Raw genomic sequence first — 22,902 nt, 5'->3', positions numbered from 1 at the left:
GCCCAGGAAGGTGCCCGCCTCTTGCGGTCCCGGGCAAGCTCCCGGGAGCCGTCAGCCTGGTCCCGGGAAGAGGGGGTGGGCTGAGGGACATCGGGTGGGTGGCTCTGTGCCGTGCCAGGTGCAGGGTCTGCTGGCTGGGTGCTGGTAGGCTTGCACCTGGCATGGGCACCGTAGCCAGCCCGTGCCCCTTTAAGGGGTCCGGGGCCGGGAGGGGGGGCATAGAGTTTCCCTGGTGTTGGCCAGAGTGGCCACCAGGGAAAGCTGGGGAGGGCTAGCCTCCCACTAGTTCGAATTAAGGGGCTACACACCCCTTAATTCGAACTTGTAAGTTCGAACTAGGCTTAATCCTCGTAAAATGAGGTTTTCCTAGTTTGAACTAAGCGCTCCGCTAGTTCGATTCAAAGTCGAACTAGCGGAGCGCTAGTGTAGCGGCTATGAATGTTAGTTCGAACTAACGTCCATTAGTTCGAACTAACATTGTAGTGTAGACATACCCTTAGAGACCTTACATGAAAAGAGAAAATATTAATGTTACCAAAAAACAAAACAAACCAACTAACCTACACCCTCCTCATTTTGGCAGCACGTTTGTATGAACCCAGATTATAAAAGAAATTTAAGGTGCATATTTCCCCTCCTCTACTTACGAAGAAGGGACGATGGGAAGTTATCACCTTGTCAGGGACAGAGTTAACACTGTTTAAGTGCCTAATTTAAGCATAGTCTTAACTCTGAATATTATGGGTTTCAACTTAAAAAAAACAAACAGACACCAGTAACATTCTTAAAAGATAACTCATGCTTAGACACCATTTGTAATTGTTCTAGAACAGTTTTACAGAACAGGAAAAACTTTGAACATTTAAATCAAATACAGGCAGTCCCCGACTTACGCGGATCCGACTTATGTCGGATCCGCACTTACGAACGGGGCTTTTCTCGCCCCGGAGCTCACAGGCGGCGGGTCGCCGCCCGTGTCCTCCGGGGGCGAGAAAAGCTTCTCCCCGTCTCCCTGGTCTCCTGGGGGGGGATCCAGCAAAGCCACTGGGCCCCCCCAGCAGACCAGCGACACCCGAGCAAAGCCACTGCCTGGGCGGCTTTGCTCGTTTGCCCGGGAACAAAGCCACCCAGGCAGCGGGACCCCCGCCGCCTGGGCGGCTTTGCTCCTGTCCCTCTGGTCTGCTGGGGGAGGGGGGGGGGTCAAGTGGCTTTGCCCCAGGGAGACAGGAGCACCCCAGCACTCCAGGGAGACAGGAGCAAAGCTGCACAGGCAGCAGGGTCCCTCCGCCCGTGCGGCTTTGCTCGGGTCTCCCTGGTCTACTTGGGGGGACTCCCCCCAGCACCCCAGGGAGACAAGAGCAAAGCCACACGGGCAGCGGGGTCCCTCCGCCTGTGCGGCTTTGCTCAGGTCTCCCTGGTCTGCTGGGGGGGGAGAGGGCGCAGCTAGTGCGCCCCCCCCCAGCAAACCAGGCTTTTGTTGCGGGACGCTTCGGGTAGAGCAGCTGGGGTGCTGCCGGGTTGGTCCTGTGGGAACCTACCGGGCAGCGCCCCAGCTGTTCTGTCCCAGGCTCCAGATTCAGCAGCTGTTGAAACTCATCAGGCTGATTCCAGGAAGCTGGGGGCAGAGCAACTCTGCCTCCGGCTTCCTGTAGGCAGCCCCTGGTCAGTTTCAGTGGCAGCAGCTGAATCTGGAGCCAGTTCCAACTTACATACAAATTCAGCTTAAGAACAAACCTATAGTCCCTATCTTGTACGTAACCCGGGGACTGCCTGTATATAAATAACACCTGCCCTTTCAATAGGAAAAAAAACACACTCAGTGACTTTTCACACAAATTAGAGTTAAACTAGGTGTTTTATAGCAGTTGATAAAAACAGAGGGCACTCAGGCTACCATGATGGATATCATGGATGGAAAAATTTCTGGTATCTATGAGGTGCACATACACCAAGAATGGAATGCACATCTGCAATCATTCAAAGAAGAATAAAAGTTTATAATGTGAATGTCCAACTCCTCCCTCATGTTCAACAAGATGCAGATCTACGTCTCTGTGATCTAAGGTATCAGGAACAAAAGCCCCTGCCCGAATAAAAGTTTTAGTATACAACTGCAATTTTGATTTTAAGATCCCTGAGTCTCCTTTATGCTTCATATAGCATTAGCTATTAATATTCAAACAAATGCAAATATTAAAAATTAGTCTGAAAGATTGAACTGTTATATTTTCAAGTCTAAGGTTAAACTTACAGTGCTCAAACCAAACATCTCAGGACCTGGTTTATGTTAAGATGACATTTGTAACTCATCTTATGAATTATACCTTGCATTTAACTAATCAAATGTGAAATTTTCTCCAACTTTGCTAATATCCTCGTTTGTAACTACTCCCTGTGAAGTTAGGAATTTTTCTTGAGTGAGAACTTCTGAGTAGGACATAATATTGTAAATTGTTCATTGGAGGAATAAATACAGTTTGGGTAACACATGAAACAGTTTTAGGAATGTTTAAATAATACGCTTTAAGAGGAACATTGTTAAAACTGATTTCAGTTTTGACATCTGCTCTCTTATGATAAACCATAATCCTGGTAAAATAAAACCTGCAGCAATTTTAAGATCCCATCATGTGCACAGGCCATATAATCTGTTATTTGATTCATCAGAACTTAAATATAAAGCGTTTTTCAGAGAAGAACCACTAAGGAACTTGGTGAATGTTGGTCCTTGCTAGTTCACAAGAGTAAAACCAGCCTTACTAAAAGAGGGAAAGATTTTTAACTCTCAGAAAACAAGCCACAAAAAATACTTGGCAATCACTGTAGCAAAGAAAAAACCTAGCACATACTTTTTAATAATCAAACTGGTTGACTTACTTGTTGAATTACATCTGGATAAAGCATAGGAAGTCTCTCTGCAATGAGGGCCAACCCACCCATTCCTGCAAAAACTTGTAAGGGAGACTGAATGGGACATGTTTCAAGGAAAGATTCATCCAGCATTGAATCCGTACACTCATCACCTGGAGTGAGTGCTTCATCTTCAGGACAGGGCCCAAGCAAGTCTGCATGTTCTATTAAAACAGGGAAAAAAATGAAGAACCAAACCATAAATGAAGTGTTATCTTAAACATTAGAATGTTAACTTTTTCTTCTCCGATCAAAAAATAAAAACACTGAAGCACTTCAACTATTATAGTTATTTCTTCAGCAAATATTGATGTCTTTAAGGGGGTTAAACAGGCCAGTACAAAAAAACCACCAGCTTTCTCTTAGGCAAGAACATGATGAATTATTAAAACAAACCAAATCAGTCTGCTTTCAAAAATTATGTGGACTCAAGCTGTAGACCTAAAGAAAAATGATATTTAGTTTATTTAGTGACTGGACAGTAAAATGGGAGATGAAATTCAATGCTGATGAATGCAAAGTAAGGTGCACAGAAAAACATCATCCTAGCTACAGCTATAAAACGATGGGGTCTAAATTAGCCGTTACCTATCAAGAAACAACAGTGTGAATAGTTCTCTGAAAACATACACTGAATGTGCAGCAGCAGTAAAAACAGCAAGCAGAAAGGCGAGGAACATGAAGAAAGGGATAGATAGAACAGGAAAATATATTGCCTCTATAAAATCCATGTTATGCCCACATCTTGAATAATGCACACATATATGGTCAAAAAAGATGCATTGGAACTGAAAAAGGTTCAAAACAGAGCAACAAAAATTATTAGTGGCATGAAGTAAGATTAATAAGACTAATACGATTAGTAAGGCTGGGAGAGATATGATATGGATCTGTAAAATCATGACTGGTGCTGAGAAGATTATTATGCCTCATAACACAAGAACCATGGGTCACCAAATTAAATTAAATGGCTTCAGATTTTTAAAAAAATGAAAGGAAGTATTTATTCACACAATGCAAAGTTGTTTTGTGGAACTCCTTGCCAGAAGATGCTGAAGGCCAAGACTACAATAGAATTCAAAAAAAGAGACAGATACATTCACAGAAGCAAGGTCCACCAAAAGCCAGGATGGGCAAGGATGGTGGCCCGAGTTTCTCTTTGCCAGAAGCCTGGAATGGGCAACAGGGGATGAACACCTGACGATACATGTTCTGTTCACTCCCTCCAAGTCTCTAACTTTGACCACTATCAGAAAACTAGATATTAGGCTAGCTGGACTTTTCGTCTGACTCAGGATAGCCTCTCTTATTTTCTTATGACAAACTGATGTGCTACAAAAACAATCACTGTAGGAGAGTGAGATAGTAGGGAGCGCTTGCAGTAAAAGATTAAGGGGTCAGTTATAGACATGTTGATATTGATCTGATAGATAGTAATCCACAAGATGTCAGAGAGAATGACCAACATTTTCCTTTGAAAAGGAGAGAAGTCGGCTGTAGAAAAGCATATTTGAGATTTGTCAACACAAAAATAAATGGTAGCTGAATTTCTTTAAGGATCAAGTTTCCTAGCGACAAGATGTAGAGCAGTGTTTCTTAAACTGTGTTCCATGGCACAATGGTGTGCCGCAAAGCAGTAGGAGGTGTGCCACGGAGAAGAACAGAATTAAAAATGGCCGCCCATAAAGGGGCATATGACACTTTTTCTTGCTCAATAATTCCCTCCCCCCCAACCTTTTTTTTGTGCGCACTCAACCAAAAATCCTTGATGTTCCTCATAAAAAAAATGTGTTTGGTGTTCCTCAGTCTTAAAAAGCTTAAGAAACATTGCTGTGGAGGGAGAAGGCTAGGAACCAAGGTCAGAAGGACAGAACCCTGAATAAACCTCAAAGAAAAATGGAGGTTGGATGAAGATAATCTACTTAAGGACACACTGGAGGAGTGACTACAGATCATAGGACAACCAAGAAAAGATAGAAACAATCAAGGGCAGGATATCAGAAAGTCTATGGTAAGTGTTAAAGGTGGCTGACAGGTCAATAAAGAAGAGCATGGTATACTGGTTCTGAGCTTTATCTAGGCTAACAGACTTTGGCAAGAGCAATGTCAGGGGAGTGCAAGGGACAGAAGCTGGATCAGAGAGGATATAGGATGGAACTTGAAGAAACCAATTCCCCAAAGAGCAACTGTAGAATGCACATCAAATAAGCTAAGAGATGAAAGGGAGAAGTGACAGTAGTTGAAGAGCCAACTGAGATCAGGAGCAGATTTTTTTAGATTGGAGAAACTACAGAAGTCATGCATTGTGAGGGGGAAAAAGCTATGAGAGAGAGAGGGATAGAAGCAGAGAAAGAAAGAGGATGAGAAGGTGCAAAGGAGATGGGAGGGGGCCACTGGGAGAGATGTAGAGAGGCTGGATAAGAGCAGACAAGAAGCATCCTCTTTGACGGTGATAACAAGGAGGAAATTGTGGTAAAGGTGATGATGCACATGTCAATTTTATATGGACAGAAAATCAGTGAGATCCTGTGAGTTGAGAGAAGTGGAGCAGGAAGAGGCAGCCAAGATTGAAGGTACAGGATTCAATTAAACTTGATACACAGATGATTCGGTAGCATAGCTGCTTTAATTTCATTCTTGTTGTTCTATCTTAAGCCATGTATCTTTGAAAGTACTTTCACAATGTTTAGTGGTGAAGTCCCTGTGCACTATCTCTCTCAAGCTGCATGATTCAGGAATACCAGCAAGGGAGACATGAGAAACAACTTGACATTAGGCATGGCTTGCTAAAGATAAAAAGCTGATAATACAGAAATGAAAGATAAACACTTACCTTTTTCTGTGTGAAGACGCTTAAAGGAGTCTGTTTTTGATAGGCTTGGATCTGAGATAACTTTGGAGCCAAGCTTAACAGTCAAGTCTATTGATCGGTAGCCTTGAGGGAGTTTACGGTCATATAGCAGAGTCAGAAGCTGGGCAAGTGTCATTTCAGCTGGCAAAGGCTGGCCTAAACAGTAACATATCTGGGTCATTTTCTAGACAACAAATTTATGAAAATTATTTACTTATTAGGTTACTTTAATACATTGCCATGAGCTTTCTCCTATAAAGTAGAATTTAACAAATTTGTGTGTCTACTTCCTGACCACATCAGTAAAATTCATATCTCAACTCTTAATTCTGCAATAAAGTGACCTGCCATCTAATTTACCTCTCTGAGTGGCATCTACAAACATTCAAAACATTGAATAGCACAGCTGTATTACATATTTATCATATGTAAATCTGGCTAAGACATGGTATCTTAGGAAGCATAAATACTGTGGCATTGAATTAATGACAGACAGGAAAATGATCTTTTTAAAGGAATAAAAGTCACTATCCACTTAAGTGACCAACTGGATATAGCTGACCCTTGAATTTATTACTGGGGAGCAAAAACAGTGAAGCAGCTTACAAAGACTCTTATCGCTGGACTGCAGGAGATTCTTTTCTTAATTAAATTTGCCAGTTTCAGAGTTAGACAACGAAAATCAAGGGATGCCAGAATGTCTACTCCTCAGTCTTTATAGCTAAGTTTCATAGATACATGAGCTGCTATAAAGCCTCACTTTCATTTGAAAGGCAGATCAGTGACAAAATAGTTATAATCCTGCACTGAGTATAGGTAAAAGGAAGAATGCAGATATCCCTCAGCATTTTACTTACTATTTAATATTACAAGTGTAAATCTATTTTTTTTTAATTGAAAGTAAAGTTAGTTATTTCAACTGTTTAAAAACAGTTCCTGAAGTTACCTGGTAGAAGTTTATGGTATAGATGGAAAACTGGAACGCTAATGGTCTTGCTGGAAGATTCCCCTCCTGAGGCAGAGCTGCCTACTTTGTCTGTCATCATTCTGCCTCGTCTTGATGGTGGACGAGGGGGAGTTGATGAAACAGCTCTTTTTGACTGAGATTTCAAACCTAGTAAAGAAATAAAATGTTCAAAGTCATTTTGGTTTCAAAAGTTTCTCTAGTTAAAACTCTAATTTCAAGTTCTCATTATTAACAGTGCTAATAGCAGGAGTGCTGACTTTCCAGCACAGAGTAAGCAAGCAGTATTAGAATTGCATATAGGTAGGGCCCAACCCAATTCAGAGTCCATTCTCATAAAATTCATGGTGGTAATAATAACAATAATAATAAATTGCATGATTTTGATTCGATTTAATGGTGGTGTAATTGTAGGGGTCCTGCCTCAAAAAGGACATGTGGTGTAGCCATAGGCTTATTGTAAGGGTTGATTGTGGTATTGCTGCGCTTATTTCTGGGCTGCTATTTGGCAGCAGCACTGCTTTCAGAGCTGGGTAACTGGAGAGTGGCAGCTGCTCACCAGGAGCCCAGATCTACTTGTGCAGCAGCACAGAAGTAAAGATGACATGGCATGGTATGGTATGAACACCTTTACTTTTGAGTAGCTGCGTGAAGAACTGGCCTCTCAGTCAGCAGCTTGCCACTTTCCAGTCCCCAGGCTCTGAATGCAGTGCAGAACTAAGGGTAGCAATGCTCTGTGCACTCCCTTTTGGGTCAGGATCCCCAATTTCAAAAAAATGCTCATCTCCCCTGCGAAATCTGTGTAACACAAAAAGATCAGATTTCACAGGGGAAAACTATATTTCATGGTCCATGCTGCATTTTCTTGGCTGTGAATTTAATAGGGTCTTAGCTATAAGTATTTAAGATTTACATATTTGGAACTATGTCTTCTATTTTATAAAAGTTGTTAAGCACCTTTGATATCATTACAACGCTATCCATCTCACTAAGCCAAAGAACAGAAGATATAATCTCCACTTAATAATGATGCCAGATTGCATTACCCCAGCTTCATCAGCAAATACCAACTCTTATCATTCCATTCCCACCCCCAAAGAAAAGGTGGGCAAATACTGGCCCTTAAGACAGATCCAGTGTGCCAGGCCCCCACCGCTATATTCACCTATGTCCCCGCATAGGATCACTGTTCCCAGCCAATGGGGGATGTGAGAAGCCGTGTCCCAGTCTGTGGCAATAGCCATGTGCAGCTAATGGGAGTTTAAATCACTAGTACTTGTGGAGGCGCAGATAAATATAGTGGTGGCAGGCTGCCAGGGGCTAACCCTGGCAAAACGCTGCTGTTTTATTACCCACTTTACCTTAAAGCCTGGATAAAGAGAATGGTCTGGCACCATGCTCAGCCTGAATGGCTCATGCCATTTTACAGCAATGGCATATCAAAAATGAAAAGGAAAATGTGAGGCAGCTTACAAAGTATCTTGCTGTTGGGCTGGAAGGGAAATTTTCCTCAAGTTAGCCTGTTTAAGGGTTACAGAAGGAACTTCAGAGGAAGTCAGAGTGTCCATGCTGCCGTCTAGCTGTCAAGATCTATAGATACAGGGGCTGCTGTGAAGCTTCACTTTCACCTGATCAATGTAGATCACTAATTTCTGAACTGGGGGTCCCACTTTACAGAACAGCCTGACAACAGCTTCCTCTCTTTTAGAGCGATATTTATTTTCATTTCTAAGCATACACAAAAAGGGGGCCTCTATCACATTTTTAAATGAGCTGAAAACTAGTCAGGAAGGACATGGGACCAAAGCAGTTTACCACACAAAGTATTCTCAACAACTTTAGTACCCTATTTAATAACAATGACCTGAATTCAAGGAAACACCACGCAACCTCTGTGCCCCTTTTGATATTGCCCTGCATCCACAGACAAAATTCAGGGACACTAACTTATTTTATTTTCAATATGAAATTACTACTAAAGAGCGGGAAATCATATCAGACTCTGTATGACGACAACTGTCCAGTACTCTAACAAAGTGTGACAAATTTAGACACTGGAAGTTTTAGTTTTCTGCACAGCCATTGTAAAAGATCAGTTTTTGCATGCAGCCTCTGTCACTGGTATATGCTCTTCCAAACACTTCAGTTGTCATAGGTCACTATGGTGACATCATGGTGAACCAGGAGACGACAAAGGTACAGATTATATATCACATTGGGGCCACTTCATTAGCAGCAAGAGACTATCAAGTTCTACCATCTGCACAACTACAGTGGTCTGTCAGAAAAATCATATTCTCTCAGAGGCATCTGGAAACGCTCAGATTCTGTGAAACTCAGAGAACAGGCCATCAAAACCAGTCTCTTGTCCAAACCTCAAATCATTGATGACAATTTTGAGCTCATGACAAGGGACAGATCAGGGGTGGGCAACAATTTTTGAGCAAGGGCCACTTCAAAAAATGTTCAAGTGGTCACAGGCCACCCAGCTGGGGACAGTGTAGGTTAGGAATTCTGCAGCAGCTTCCAGTAGACCCCAGGAGCTAGGCAGCATAGGGCTGGAGTCTTCTGGCACACCCTCCCACAAGAGCATGGGGCTGAGGCTCCATTGTGTCTCCATGGTGTCAAGCTCTGCAGCTGCCCCCTGCATCAGGAAGCCAGGGCTGGAGCCCCACAGCAGCCCACTAGAGTGCGGGGCCAGAACCCAGAGGCTGGCCCTGGATGCACGGGGCCAGAGCCCTGTGGCAGGAGCCGGAACCTGTGTTGCCTAGGGAGTCGCCAGAAGCTCGGGAAGCAGCCCAGCCAGATTGGGAGTCAGAGTGTAGGGATAACATATTAATGTATTAAAAATGTGATTCCCTCAAATGGAAGTGACTCCCCATAATTTGTTCCCCACAACTTAAAGTGTTTAGATTTATTAGGATTCTTCTTCTTCTTATTATTATTTGTTAAGATTGTTAAATGTTTAGATTTATGATTATTATTGCCCCTTTAGAATATAATATATTAGGTCATGTAACTTAGAACTGTTAAAAATATAATCCTAACTGTTAAGAATATAATCCTATGTAACCAGAAACAGCCCCCCCCCCCCCGTGCTCCAGGGCATGCTCAAGCTTGTGCAAGGGGCTGCTTGAAATTGACATTGCAGAGATACATTGTAACAATGCATTGTCAAGCCACTAACTCTGCTATGGGAGCCAAGCCCTGTAATTGTCTAAGGGCATTGTTAACTTTACTTAGCAGTCAGAGAATGTTTTAAGCAATACCACCCAGAAACTTTCTGTAACTACAACTTTTATTATTATACAAAATACTGTATGAATGTATGAGAGAGTGCTTGGATGATGAATGAATGGCTCTGAGAGGTGCCAGCCTGAGAATACAGCAACAAAGGGCTGAAGAAGGCGTCAGGTGCCAGTGCAACCAAAAGGTGTCAAGTGGAGAAACTGGAGGTCCACCCGATGAGATCACTGATGAGCACCTGGCAGCCACCCTGGAGACATCAGCATGATACAGCAATTTCCATAGACTGGCATAGGAAAAAATTCCTATAAGAACTGGACTAAAAAACTATGGAATCAGAGTCCAAGGTTCTGCTGCCAGCCTACCAGGAGCTTCAGATGCGCATCTGATCAGGACTTCGCTCCCCACTACTATCACTTGTGTACAGAATACCTGGCCAGTATTCTGTCTCAAGCAACTTCCAGGCTGGTAACTATACACAGAACTTGAATGAATGGATGTATGAATGAATGGTTATATATATATATATAATATACATACAAGTGTATAAGGGTTAAGTAGTGTTAGGAATAAGTAGTTAAACAACGTTGTTTGCTTCTATCTTTTCTTTGTTTTTATTATTATCTTTACAATAAATGTGGCTTTTTGCCTTATCCCCCTCATAAGATCCTGCTTGCTTTTATTTGGTACAACAAGAGGAGGCAAGGCAGCAGGCGATGGTCTTAAGAGACAGTGACAGGAGACCTCCCCCTGGTCCAGCAAATTCTCTCATTTGGGACTGGTCAGATCCTGATAGTGCCAGACCATGGAGTTCCAACCTATACTACTAAATAGATCAATTTACACACACAAGAATATACTACTAAGGATTATACTCACTTCACTTTTTCAAAGCTATGTGAATGATCATGTGAAACTTAGCTCCTTTTGTGTATACTGTAAATCTCCATGTATAGAAATATTGTAGCAGCATGCAGGTAGTCAATAATTTGTGCTGCTTGCATGCAACCTTAAGTGCAGGTTTTCCCCCACAAAACTGGATTTAGTGTGTCCATCTTGTACACAAGTCTCAGCATGGAGTTAAGATAGTCTTCTAAAATCAGTTCTGAGTTTTCAGAAGGTCTGGGATTTGGGAAAAATTCTCTACATTCAGTCTGAATGTGGAATAAAATTGTACACATACACATCTCCATCATGACACTGTTTGCCACTACAGTATCATTTGTATTTACCATGCAAATGGAATATATGAAGGTTCTGAGTTTGTGAGATCTTTATAAATACAATAGCTGTGTGTCTTATTACACATGTTGAAGGCTCATGTACCTTTACAAAAGGAACAGTTATGTTTAACTCAGCATAACTCATTAGTGGTCATGTTTGTACCAGGCCCACCTTTATTGCTTAAGATCAAAACACACACCCCCCACATACCAGAAGCAACCACCACACTGTAATTGTCCTGAAGTCCATTTTCTGCTTTAACTTTTTCTTTCTCTTCGTAGTTCTTTTTTTCTTTATCTTCCTTCTGTTCATTAATTAATTTAGCTGTGATACTTGGTGTATCTGCAGAAGAAGAAAGTATGCACATGGTTTATAGATATTAAGATGTGATGTTGATGTAATTTTATAATTTCTCACCCACCCCACAAGACATTCATTTGGCCTCACTCAATTACCTTCCTAGCTTGGAGCCTTGAGTTCCATTCTAACTACCAAAATTATCTTAAGCTGCTTTAACAACAAAAGACCATGCACTGAGAGTACTGACAAGCCTTGCAGCTAATTTTCCTTGGCCATTTAAAGCAAGGATACGGTATCTCCAGCCCATGAGCCAGATAAAGCCCCCTGCTTAATATGATCCAGCTTGTGGCAAGTCTCTGTGCTGCAGGCCAGAAGCCCTGAGCTTCAGTGCCCCTGTATGGGGCCAGAGTGGAAGTGCTGATGCCCTGAGTCTGTTCCTACTACAGGCAGGGCTGGATTAAGAAAGGTTATGTTTTACGGGCTGCAGCCTAGGGGCACAAGCTAAGCGAGGGCCCTGAAAAAAGATCCCTTGGCTGCCAAAAGTCCAGATCTTTTAACAAAGGCCCCTTAAGCCCAGGGCCGTAAGCTAAAGGCACTAAAGCCCCTGCACGTTATCTGGCCCTGCCTGGCTAGGGATGGTGGGTAGGTGGCTCTACATGCTGCTGCTGCCACCCCCGGTGGACTAGAGCCATGCCCTGAGTGCGGAGGGAAACTCCATCCCCTCGCTGCTCTAGCCTGCAGGCTCTGTCCTGACAACTTCCGCTGGCCTGGAATCCCCCCACATGGGAGCCATAGGGCCAGTGGCAGTAGGTGAGTACAGGTGCCCATGCTGTACCACTTGCTTCCCCAACACACATACCAAAAGGGAGCTGCCCTAGGTAAGTGCCCCAACCCCTTCCCTGGTCCCTAAGATCTCTCCTGTACCTTAAGTTCAAAACTCCCTCCTAGACCCCACACCCCAACATCCTGTCCTGAGCCTTTTCCCACAGTCTAAACCCCTTGGTCCCAGTCTGGAGCCCTCTCCTGAACTCCAAACTCATCATCTGCAGTCTCATCCTAGAGCCCACACCTAGTCAGAGCCCTCACCCCTTTCCACACCCACAGTTCTCTCCTGCACTCTGAAACCCCATTCCTATCTCAACACACAGCCCCCGCCTCAACCTACAGCCACCTCCTGCACTCTGAACCCCTCAATATTGGCCCCACTCCAGAGCATTGGAGGACCAGATAAAAAAAATCTAATAGCCCCAGTCCCCAGAAGAGTTAATAAAGCTATAATCAGGGCTGGATTGAGTGAAGCAGGGGGGAGAGGGGAGAGGGGCTGCTGCCAGCTGCCTCCCAGCTCCTACTAACTTTTAAATTGCAGAGCCACAGCAGGGTTTGGGTCCTGCACCTGGCAAGGGGTTCCTATCAACTAATTGAGTAGTGCTAAAAAATTCTGTCAACCACTCAATTAGTTAAATATCTGCCCCTTAGCATCCCTAGTCTCCATTCCCTTATTAACACTAGGAAAATCATGGACACTAACTGCATTTTATAATCAGGACCTTTACCTTCTCTGAATGTGCATCATTGGGTTTCTCAGAGACAACAAGCATATTAGAAGCCCCATCCAGGCAGTGTACATGTAAACCAAAATTTAAGACTGACTTATGTTGGTATATTATAGGATGTACTTAGTATTATTATCCTAGTTGCTGGTGTTATAAGTGTTGATTTGAAAGCCATTTCAAACACCTAATGAGAAGGCAGCCATCAGTTGCACATGCTGATTATTAAACAGATACTGCTTCCCTATCTGCAGGCACTGCCACATGTAGACTGAGTAACAATTAAATGGTCCAGGTCCCTTCCTTTTCCCAAGACCCACTACCATCATCAATATTCGTCACACTTATGAACACTTCTGACCACCTGAAATATGGATAACCATGTAGTTACTGCTAATTAGCTCCACTTTATCTATGATAGTGTGGTTTTACCCTTCTACAAAAGCTATTCCCTTCCCATTTGGCTCAGATACAAAGGCCTTTAACTGGCAGGCCAAACAACATATTTCTTACCTTCCTTTTAATTTAACTGGGATAGAAAAGTCAATTTAAAAGGCAAATGCAAAGATAAATAATTAAGCTACTGCAATAAATGATGCATAAAGGCAGCCAAAAAGGTGCTGTGTTTTATTTTAAAAAAATGCTTCTGTTTATCATTAGATATTCTAACCTTGTCTACCCTAGTACGCTAAAATACTTGGAGATAAAAAGAAATTATGACTTCATAATAGATTACAATTTGAAATCAATAGGCAGATTTAAAATACACACACAGCAAATTTAAAACCAACACAAGAAAGTACTTCTTCATACAACACATAAAAAGTTCAAATGTTCTGTAGAATGCACTTCATTGTTAATCACAATGCTCCAGGGAAGATGATAGCTGATTTACTGAAGTTAGTTTTGTAACTGAACTGCCACATACCAATAACTTCATGTATTCCCCCATTTATTTTAGATTGCAGTGCTCTGATCAAAGGTGCTACATTAGTGCAATATGTTATTGGTTATCATCCGTATGTGAAAAGATTTTGGAAAAAAATAATTATGAAAACATGTCATCACAGCACATGTTGATCACAAAAATATAGAAGACCAAATGCTCAGCAGATGTAAAGTACAGTAAAACTCCAATGGTCCGGCATCTGACGGTCCGGCACTCCTGATGGTCCGGCACCATCAGGAACCCGGAAGTGCTCCGGGCAGCAGGACCATTGGAGCTGCTCTGCCCCCAGCTTCCCTGATTCAGCCGCTGCTAAAACTGACAAGTGCTGAATCCGGGAAGCAGGGGGCAGAACAGCTGGAGTGCTGCCGGGTAGGTCCAGTAGCACTGCCCCTCGGGGCTGCGGGACCAACTCGGCAGCACCCCAGCTGTCCCAGATTCAGCCGCTGCTGAAATTGACCAGTGGCTGACTCCAGGAAGCCCGAGACAGAGCTGCTCTGCCCCAGCTTCCTGGAATCAGCCGCTGGTCAGTTTCAGCAGCAGCTGACTTGGGTACACCTGGGACAGAGCAGCTGGGGTGCTGCTGGGTTGGTCCCCGCAGCGCTGAGGTTTGGCACTACCAGACCAACCCAGTAGCGCCCCAGCTGCTCTGTCCCAGGTGTCCCAATTCAGCCGCTGCTGAAACTGACCAGGGCTGACTCCAGGAAGCCCGGAGCAGAGCAGCTCTGCCTCTGGCTTTCTGGAGTCAGCCGCTGATCAGTTTCTGCAGCAGCTGACTTGGGGACACCTGGGGCAGAGAAGCTGGGGTGCTGCCGGGTTGGTCCAGTAGCGCTGAGCAGCGGTGCTACGGGACCAACCCGTCAGCACTCCAGCTGCTCTGCCCCAGGCGTCACCAAGAGCAGCAGGGGTGCTGACGGGTTAGTCTTGCGGCGCCAAGGGTTGGCGCTACCTGACCAACCTGGCAGCACTCCAGCTGCTCTGCTGCAGGCGTCCCCGATTCAGCCGCTGCTGAAACTGACCAGCAGCGGCTGAATCAGGGACTCCTGGGGCAGAGCCGGACTATCAGAAGGGAGGGCTATGAGGGGGGTCTGGGGTAGCATCCCCCCACCCCAGACCCCTCATAGCCCCCCCTTCTGATAGTCCGGCATATCTGATAATCCGGCACCCCCTGGGTCCTAAAGGTGCCGGATTATTGGAAGTTTACTGTACCACAGGCCTGGGAAAACCACAAAGTCAATACAGCTGCACAACGGGACCAGACCAAAAGGTTAGAAAATATAGACATTCCAAGAGTATTTCTAACTCAGACACTCTTACATACTAATAAAATTTCAGCTAAGTGTTTGCAAATTCATATAATGTACATATAAAAAATATGCATTACGTGCACTCTAGCAGATTTGCAACTGTTTTAATAACTACAGATTTGAATTTCCTTTGATTTCTCTAAAATGCCAACCACTGCTGAGCAACACAGAGGACCTAAAGGTTTTTTTTTTTTTAAATATTGTGATGAAATTAAACAAAAACCAAAAAACTACTGTATATATGTTAAAAAGGCTTCACTGTTTTTTCTTTGGCTTATGTCTCACCTTTGCAACATCAAGTTTGATTTCCCTAATATTGCCAAGGACTCCTTGGAGGCCACTGTAGTGTTTTGTTTATTATAAAAGCTAACCTTAATTTCATAAACAAGGCCAATGACGATCAAAGATTACACTTCTCAAAATTGTTTAAAAGGCCCTTGCAGTTAGATATTTAATACAGAAAAGATTACTTTAATAGTCTGACTGAAAATCTTAGATTTTATTTTTGGATAAAATAAATGCTTCAGTCATGACTATCTCGTTTATTCTTCTTTTTCAATTTTATCCGTAACTTCCAAAATCAGTTCTCAGTTTTCATTTTAAAGATAGTATATTATTTATATTGCAAGTAAATATCCAGGAGTATTAATTAGATCAGGGCTATTCAACTTTGGAAGTCCTGGGGGCCACAATGATACTCACAGCACATGCCGAGGGCCACAATGTAAGTGTGGTTGCATATACATGCAAATATATGCAAATAGCGTATTTCACACTGACGGCCATGAATACAAAAACTAAGGCAAGACTACTCAACACGTAGGCGCCACTTAAGTCAGTTCTGCTGATATTAATCAAATGCAAAGTTTACCTGATTTCCACTCACATGACAGCACTTTAAATGAGCAATTGACAGTCCAGAAATTTAACTACTAAAACGCATATCAACAGAAGACCATTATATTGACTACTTTTTTGTTTTGACTTCACAACAGTCCAGGAATTTAACTACTAAAACATATATCAACCCAAACTGCACCGTAAACCTAAACCGCACTGCAGGCCGCAAACAAATGGTGCCACATGCAGCCTGCATGCTGAGTAGCCCTGAATTAGATTGAAAAAGATGGTGGTAAACATTGAATATAGACTTCATTTCTGCAGTCTTTAGCTTGCAATACATATTAAGCAAGTGATCAACTGAAAGGTTTTTTTTTTTAATTGGGCACGGATACATTTAAAGGGAATTCTGAATACTGAACTCAAAATTTCATAAGATTTTGGAAGTACCTCAGGGGAAAATTTTGAAATATTTGAAATATTGAAGCTGTAGGCATAATACATTCTGCAGTCTGGCCGCTGAAGCTAAACTTTGAACTGTTAGGTAGGTCTAAGACAGTCTCCTCTAAATCCATTATGCAAATATGGAAGAACAGTTTGTCCAATCCAAAACTGCAAAAGTTAGAGTAAAGCCTATGTTATAAATTTCCCCCCAAAAAGTAAAACTTTAATCTTCAATTACTTTCTATTTTGTAATTTTGTTCACAAATATGCAGATATCACACACATGCAATAGTTATGTTCATAGCAAGAGCACAATATTTCCTTAACACCTTGCAGAATTAAATACACAGTATTGTAACTTGCCTGACACACGGTCAAGAACCTCTGCTAACGTTGTTGACACAGGTAAGTGAAGAGTACGGAACTTGTGTCCTGCACCATACATTGGATGTTGAATTACATGGCTGGTAGCATTAATTCTACCTTTGTATAGCTAAAAATAAATGAAACCTGGTTACTTTCAAGCATTCATAAATTAAGGCAACAATCATGACAAGTTGATGAAGATATTAACCACATTAAGTAAAATCAAAATATGAAGCCAACTTGATAAGCTGCAAAAATCATTCATCATAAATTAAAAAAACTTTACACAAACAAAACTGCTGCAAAAATCTATTTTTTGTTCAGTACTCAGAAAATTAACCAGTTTCTGACAGTAAAAGGAAATTCCCCCACTCCAATACATTTTGCACAAAAGTGGAGGTGGAGTTATTACCCTTAGAAATCAACACAAACAAGTTGAAGATCACATACCATGCATGAGTATTCAGAAATACAGTAGCAAAGTAATTCTAAATTTCACACTAGGTACTTTGCTTTTACAGTACAAGAACCACTGAAGTTCTTTTCAAGTAACTGAAAATATTACACCTCAACACAAATTACCTTCCTCATTTAAACGTAGTAGAATTAATTTCTTAAAACATTTTAATTGCCTTTTACACATCCTCGCTTTGCAAAAATCTTCCCTGCTCTGCACAGAAAGCTATGCCTGTGTTATTCCTTGCTCAATGACAGAGTGTTTAATAAATACCAAATACAGGAGCAGTTTATTTCTGTGGAACCCAATCAAAAGCAAAGGGGTTGCACAAATGTCACTGGATCAAAATTTAGCTGGAACTTACTTTTTATGACATCTGAGAACTCTTCAGTGTTTGAGTGGTTTGTTATAAAATATTTGAATATCTGAAGATGTACTGTTTACAGCAAATGATATTTCTGATCAGACTGCTCTATCCAACTAATTGGGGCCAACTTATACCCTGTTCTAGATAGGCTAGGTGAAAAAATACAAATGTGGAACCCAGTATTTTAAAAGATTCTGTATGTTGCAAATATATCCTAATTGTTCTGTGCATAACCACATTATGCTAGGATTTTTTATTCAGATGTTTGAGACTGAGCAAAAAGAAGTAATTTTATATCCAGAGAAGAGTCTAAGTCAAGAGCCAAGAATGACTCGAGTCTGGTTAATCACTTGGTCACTATGGAAAGTCCGGATCCTGGCTCTTGTAAGAATGTTGAGCTCTTTTCCTAGATCCTAGTGGTTTCAGGGTGGTGGAAAGTGTTGATAAAAGCCTTCAAGATCCAATGTCAGCCACCACTCAATGGGTAACTAGTGAAGAAACACAAAGGAATATCCCCAAATCTTACTCCAGGGATGGATGTGAGACAAAGGATAGGCTTGGCATCAAGGGACCTTGTTAATCACTTTTGATAGCCTAAGACATGGAAATATTCCTCTTAGAGATGGATGGCATAAGTAGTCTTGGGAGTATATATTTGGAGTTACCTTGATGGGTCTCAAACTGAAGATAATAGACATGCCTATTTGGTCCTGCATATTGAGAAGATCTGACCTACTCAGGCAGAGTTATTTCTAAAGAAATCTTTTGTGGGTCAGGACAGGTATATGAGAAAAGTCCCAAGAAGTCATCCAGATTTTGACCTCTTTCTTTTGGGGGGAATTGAGGGTTCCAGGGCTGGGGACAATTCTGGTAGAGCACTGCTTCTGTTGCTGAGAGAGTAGTCCCTCTAAGAGAAACATCATCCCCACAAATTTTGCTTCCTCTCTTTATTGCGCAAGAGCCATTCTTGCTGAAAAAATGAGGAAGAACGGCTCTTGTGCAAGAGGGGTTTTTAGTGCACAGCTCCTTTTTACTCAAGCTGCTAATTATGCAAATGAAGCATGGAGATATTCCACTCCCCGCTTCATTTGCATATGCTTTTCTGGAAGAAGGCTACAGTGTAGACGTAGCCTGAGATGCTAGAAGAGATGTAACAAAATGTACCACAATGGGTGCTAAGTCATGGTCCAGAAACACACTAGTTAGATACTGAGCAGACTGTACAATCTAGCAACATTCTGAATTGACCTGAGGTATATATTCAGATTCCCTGGATCACTTTTCAAATTTGTTTTTGTATGCTTCCAGTTCTTTGTTATTGAGATAAAAATCATCTCATCATACATTGTGACAGTAGTAGGCATTCCTTTGAAGACTTTTTCCAATTACTTTTGCGAAGTAATTCTCTGTAGTCTCTTGCTGTGTAAAAAAGTGTGTTCTCTCAAAGTGCAAATTTCATACTTTTGGTAGTTGGATGTAAATGTAAACATGTGCTTCATCATGAGTGCCACTCAGAAATTGGGGCATCAATCCTCCATGTAAAATAATAAATCAAGTGTCACAGTGGTTGACAAGAACCTCTGAACTTCCTCAACATACCTTAGGAACATGTTAGGTGTTTCTTTTCAACAGGTTTAAATATTGTGCTGAACATCTATATATTAGCAGTTTAGGATGGGTGCACTTGAGAAATTGCTCTATTTCCATTTTTGTTGTTTGAACTAGTAGCAAAGACATCCTTGTCATATCACTCCATTTTTAGATGACACTGTCAACAACTTGGATACAATATTCCATGGTTTATTTTTCAAATGTAGTATTAATAGTATGGATCAGTAAATGGGAAAGCAATTTTCCTAGAATGGAAGTATTAGATGGTTTCAGTTCTTCCTTTAATTGTTCCCTCACTTCTTCACTTGTAGGATGTAGCAGTGGACTTCTAAATTTAAATCTGTCTAAAGAAGTGCATTATGGGTGTAGTGTTTCAACTATTTCATAAATTGTTCATTTTGTATTATACTGAAGGGGATATTGGCAAAAGAAAGCTGAAACTTAAGCTAATTTATGTCTTTTGGCAAAACTTTTTTTTTGTAAATAAATTCTCACTAAAAACTCTCAATGCCTCAATCTTTATTTAGGAAAAGAAAGCTATTATTACCTGTATTTATTGGCACTCATTTGCCACCACTTCCTTCAATATCAGGCAACTTAAAATTAAATGTATACCAATGGGTATTTGGTAACCAGTGAACACTCATCACTCACTGACCAATAACTTTCTCTCACATTCAAACTAGGGATGTAGAAGAGTAGTCCATTCGTCTACTACTACCCAAAATATCAGAGGCAGCAGGGGAGGAGGGGAGAAGCAGGTGCTAGTGCCCCCTAGCACCATCTCCATGGTGCCACTTAACGCTGCTCTCAGAAGGACCCTGTAGACAGCGTCTGCTTCACCGCAGCTCCTGTCTGCAGGAGGTCCCAGCTCCCCCCTGCTAGGACCCTGCAGGGAGAGGGGCTGCTGGCTGCTTCAGTCTCGGTTCGTGCCAGGTCCTGGACCTACTCCTGCTGCAGCTCCGCAGTTTAAATGTAGTAGGAGCTAGGATGCCTGCGCACTCAGCTCTTACTACATTTAAGTTCCAGATGTGCAGCGGGGGTAGCGCCTTCCCTTATTGACTAATCATGTATTCAATATAAATTGTATCGACTACACAATTACCTGCCTCTTAACTGCCTTAATTCTAACTGTAGTAAATAGAAACATCTAATGAATTCAATACACAAAACTGAAAATTAAGAGCTAAATAAATTCATAAGACATGTTCTCACAAGTCCTTCAAGAGATTCTAGATTTCAGAGAACTGAAATCCTCTAAAAATTTTCAACTCCACTCACTTCTCTCTGCACAGTGATAACTGATATAAACTACACCAATTGCCCTTCCATTCTGGGCATTCTTTAACTTGTTTTATCAAATAGGAGAAACAATTACTTGAGGTTCTCATCACTACCTTTTAGTTTTTCAGAATAGTCAGAAGTTGACTTTCAGACTGAAATTACAGCCGGTTTAATATTGGAAGCATTATTAAATGTTAAATTTATGTAAATACATCAGTATAGTATATAGCAAGTTAAAAATCCAGAAAAAACCCTTTAACCCTCTTCCCACACCCATCAAAACAGTAGTTTTCACTATTTTACAATAAACAGAGGAAAGAAAGCTGTCATTTGGTTTGCAAAAAAAGGGAGAATCAACTGTGAGAATGCACAAATGTAGCGTGGTCAGGTCAAACAGACGTTCATAACGTAGATACATAAAAGACCTACTGGACACGGGGACTGAAGAAACATTGTCACTTTTTCATCCTCCAGCATCAACTGCAAAAATAGCCTTCTAATAAATCCTGAAATGTTTCCAGACGTTGGGAGGTTCCCTCGTTGAGGGGATGACTGGAACAATTCACAGAGAACCTACAAATTCAAATTACAAAAAAAAATAAAAAATATAATATGATGGAGTAAAACCCCATAAAATATAGCTTTACATTAACATTACTAATACAGCATGACCCTTAATTTTTTAAGATTTGCCTCCATTAGTTTTTCAAATTAGGGTTTAAATGGTATCTTCAATTTCCTACCCTGCAGGAGGATAAATGGTCACCTAAGAACAGGTTACCAAAAGGAAACAAATTAAAAATGAAGCATAGGAGTCAGGATCGATAAAAAAACCAATTAAAAAAGTCAGATTTTTAATAATGCAATATTCATTTTTATTTAAATCTGACATTTTCATTAAAAAATAAAGTATTAGATGTCTCTTTAAATAGGATTGTTACAATTAAACCTCATCTCAAACATACTACACCTACATTTAGTCTCATAAAATGAATTAATGACTCTAGTCTGTCCAGCCTAATAACTAGCTCTTTTCTTGAAAGTTCTAAGGCTTTCAGTTTCTCTCTCTCTCTCTCTCTCAGCAGACTACTAAATGTAAAGGCTGGAGCGGATTGTTTTTGTTCTGTGCTTATGTAACAGTGGACCTGGGCCAAACATAACACAGGAGTTAGTTAAGTCATGGTCTACATTAGGGAAGTTTCATACCAGTTAATTGAATAGTTGAGTAACCTCATGAATTCTTATTCATTAGTCAACTATTCCATAGTCCCTGGGGGTGGGGCCAGCAGCCAGTGCTCTCCGGCCTCACTCCAGAGAAGACCCCTGCCACTCTACACTAGTTTCTTTATCAGAGACAGCAGCACAGGGTGCCTGGTGGGAGCTGGTCCGGGATGGGAGCCAGTTTAAGAACCCTAGCAACCCTAGTTTCTTTATCAGAGGCAGCTGGTCTGTGAGGGGAGCTGGGACAGTCTGGTATTTGAGGGTTCTGTCTGGGGGAAAAAAAATTAAGAAAATACCGGACACAAAAAATGTCCAGTATTTTCTAATTAGGTTAAGTTTTATTATTAGGAGTGTTAGCACGTAGTTCTGTATTGCCTGGCTAGTAGACACGCTCACGCTGCGTGTGTCTACCAGCCAGGCAGTATGCAACTACACACGGTGGGGCGGGATGGAATCCCTGCTCTCCCTCCTCCCCCCGCCCCAGCCAGCCCCGCTTCCGGTCGGCAAGTCCCCCCCCCCCCCATAAGCCCTGAATCCTGCCAGACAGTTCACCTCCCTCCTCCTCCTAATCTCCTCCAGCCAGCTCCGCTCCCCCTGACCCCCTCCCGGACAGACCTGCTTCCTGCCAGCTGGTCCTATCCCTGCACCATCCTCCTGGCCAGCCCCACTTCCCTCCTCCTCCCATCTGAGATCAAATGTGTCCAGTGGTTTATTTGAAGCCATCTGGTAATCCTAAAAAAGACAGCAGTGCAGAGTGGCAGGAGCCCCTGTGTAGGGGGTGGTCTGAGTTCCTGGACCCAGCTGAAACTGAGCCGGGCTGCCTGACTGCCCAGCTCCAAATACACTTTAAATGCAGAGTTGCAGCAGGGGTAGGTCACGAACCTGTAGCAAACCAGAACTGAGCTAGGCTGCTAGCCAGCCCACTAAAAAATTTAGTGGCCGGGGCGGGGGAGGGGGGGTGAGGGGGAGAGGAGGGGAGAACATGTGTAGTCTATACTCTATAGTATTAACATA

General features: G+C 42.1%; 1 protein-coding gene across 1 annotated transcript in view; it reads right to left on the bottom strand.

The window, feature by feature from the left end:
- Positions 1-22,902, bottom strand: part of BIRC6 (baculoviral IAP repeat containing 6) — a 343,022-nt gene that overhangs the window by 127,547 nt on the left and 192,573 nt on the right. The window contains exons 56-61 of the mRNA XM_075924970.1: positions 21,097-21,240; positions 16,946-17,075; positions 11,406-11,537; positions 6,708-6,875; positions 5,744-5,917; positions 2,878-3,074 (exon numbers count right to left, since the gene is read on the bottom strand). Of these exons, the coding sequence (XP_075781085.1) occupies positions 2,878-3,074; positions 5,744-5,917; positions 6,708-6,875; positions 11,406-11,537; positions 16,946-17,075; positions 21,097-21,240 (945 nt within the window). The remainder of the gene's footprint in view (positions 1-2,877; positions 3,075-5,743; positions 5,918-6,707; positions 6,876-11,405; positions 11,538-16,945; positions 17,076-21,096; positions 21,241-22,902) is intronic.

The sequence above is a fragment of the Pelodiscus sinensis genome, chromosome 3 (genome assembly GCF_049634645.1).
Source record: "Pelodiscus sinensis isolate JC-2024 chromosome 3, ASM4963464v1, whole genome shotgun sequence".
In the NCBI taxonomy this organism is placed as follows: Eukaryota; Metazoa; Chordata; order Testudines; family Trionychidae; genus Pelodiscus; species Pelodiscus sinensis.
The sequence above is the reverse complement of the archived record's forward strand: the minus strand, read 5'-3'. Positions and strand labels throughout refer to the sequence as shown.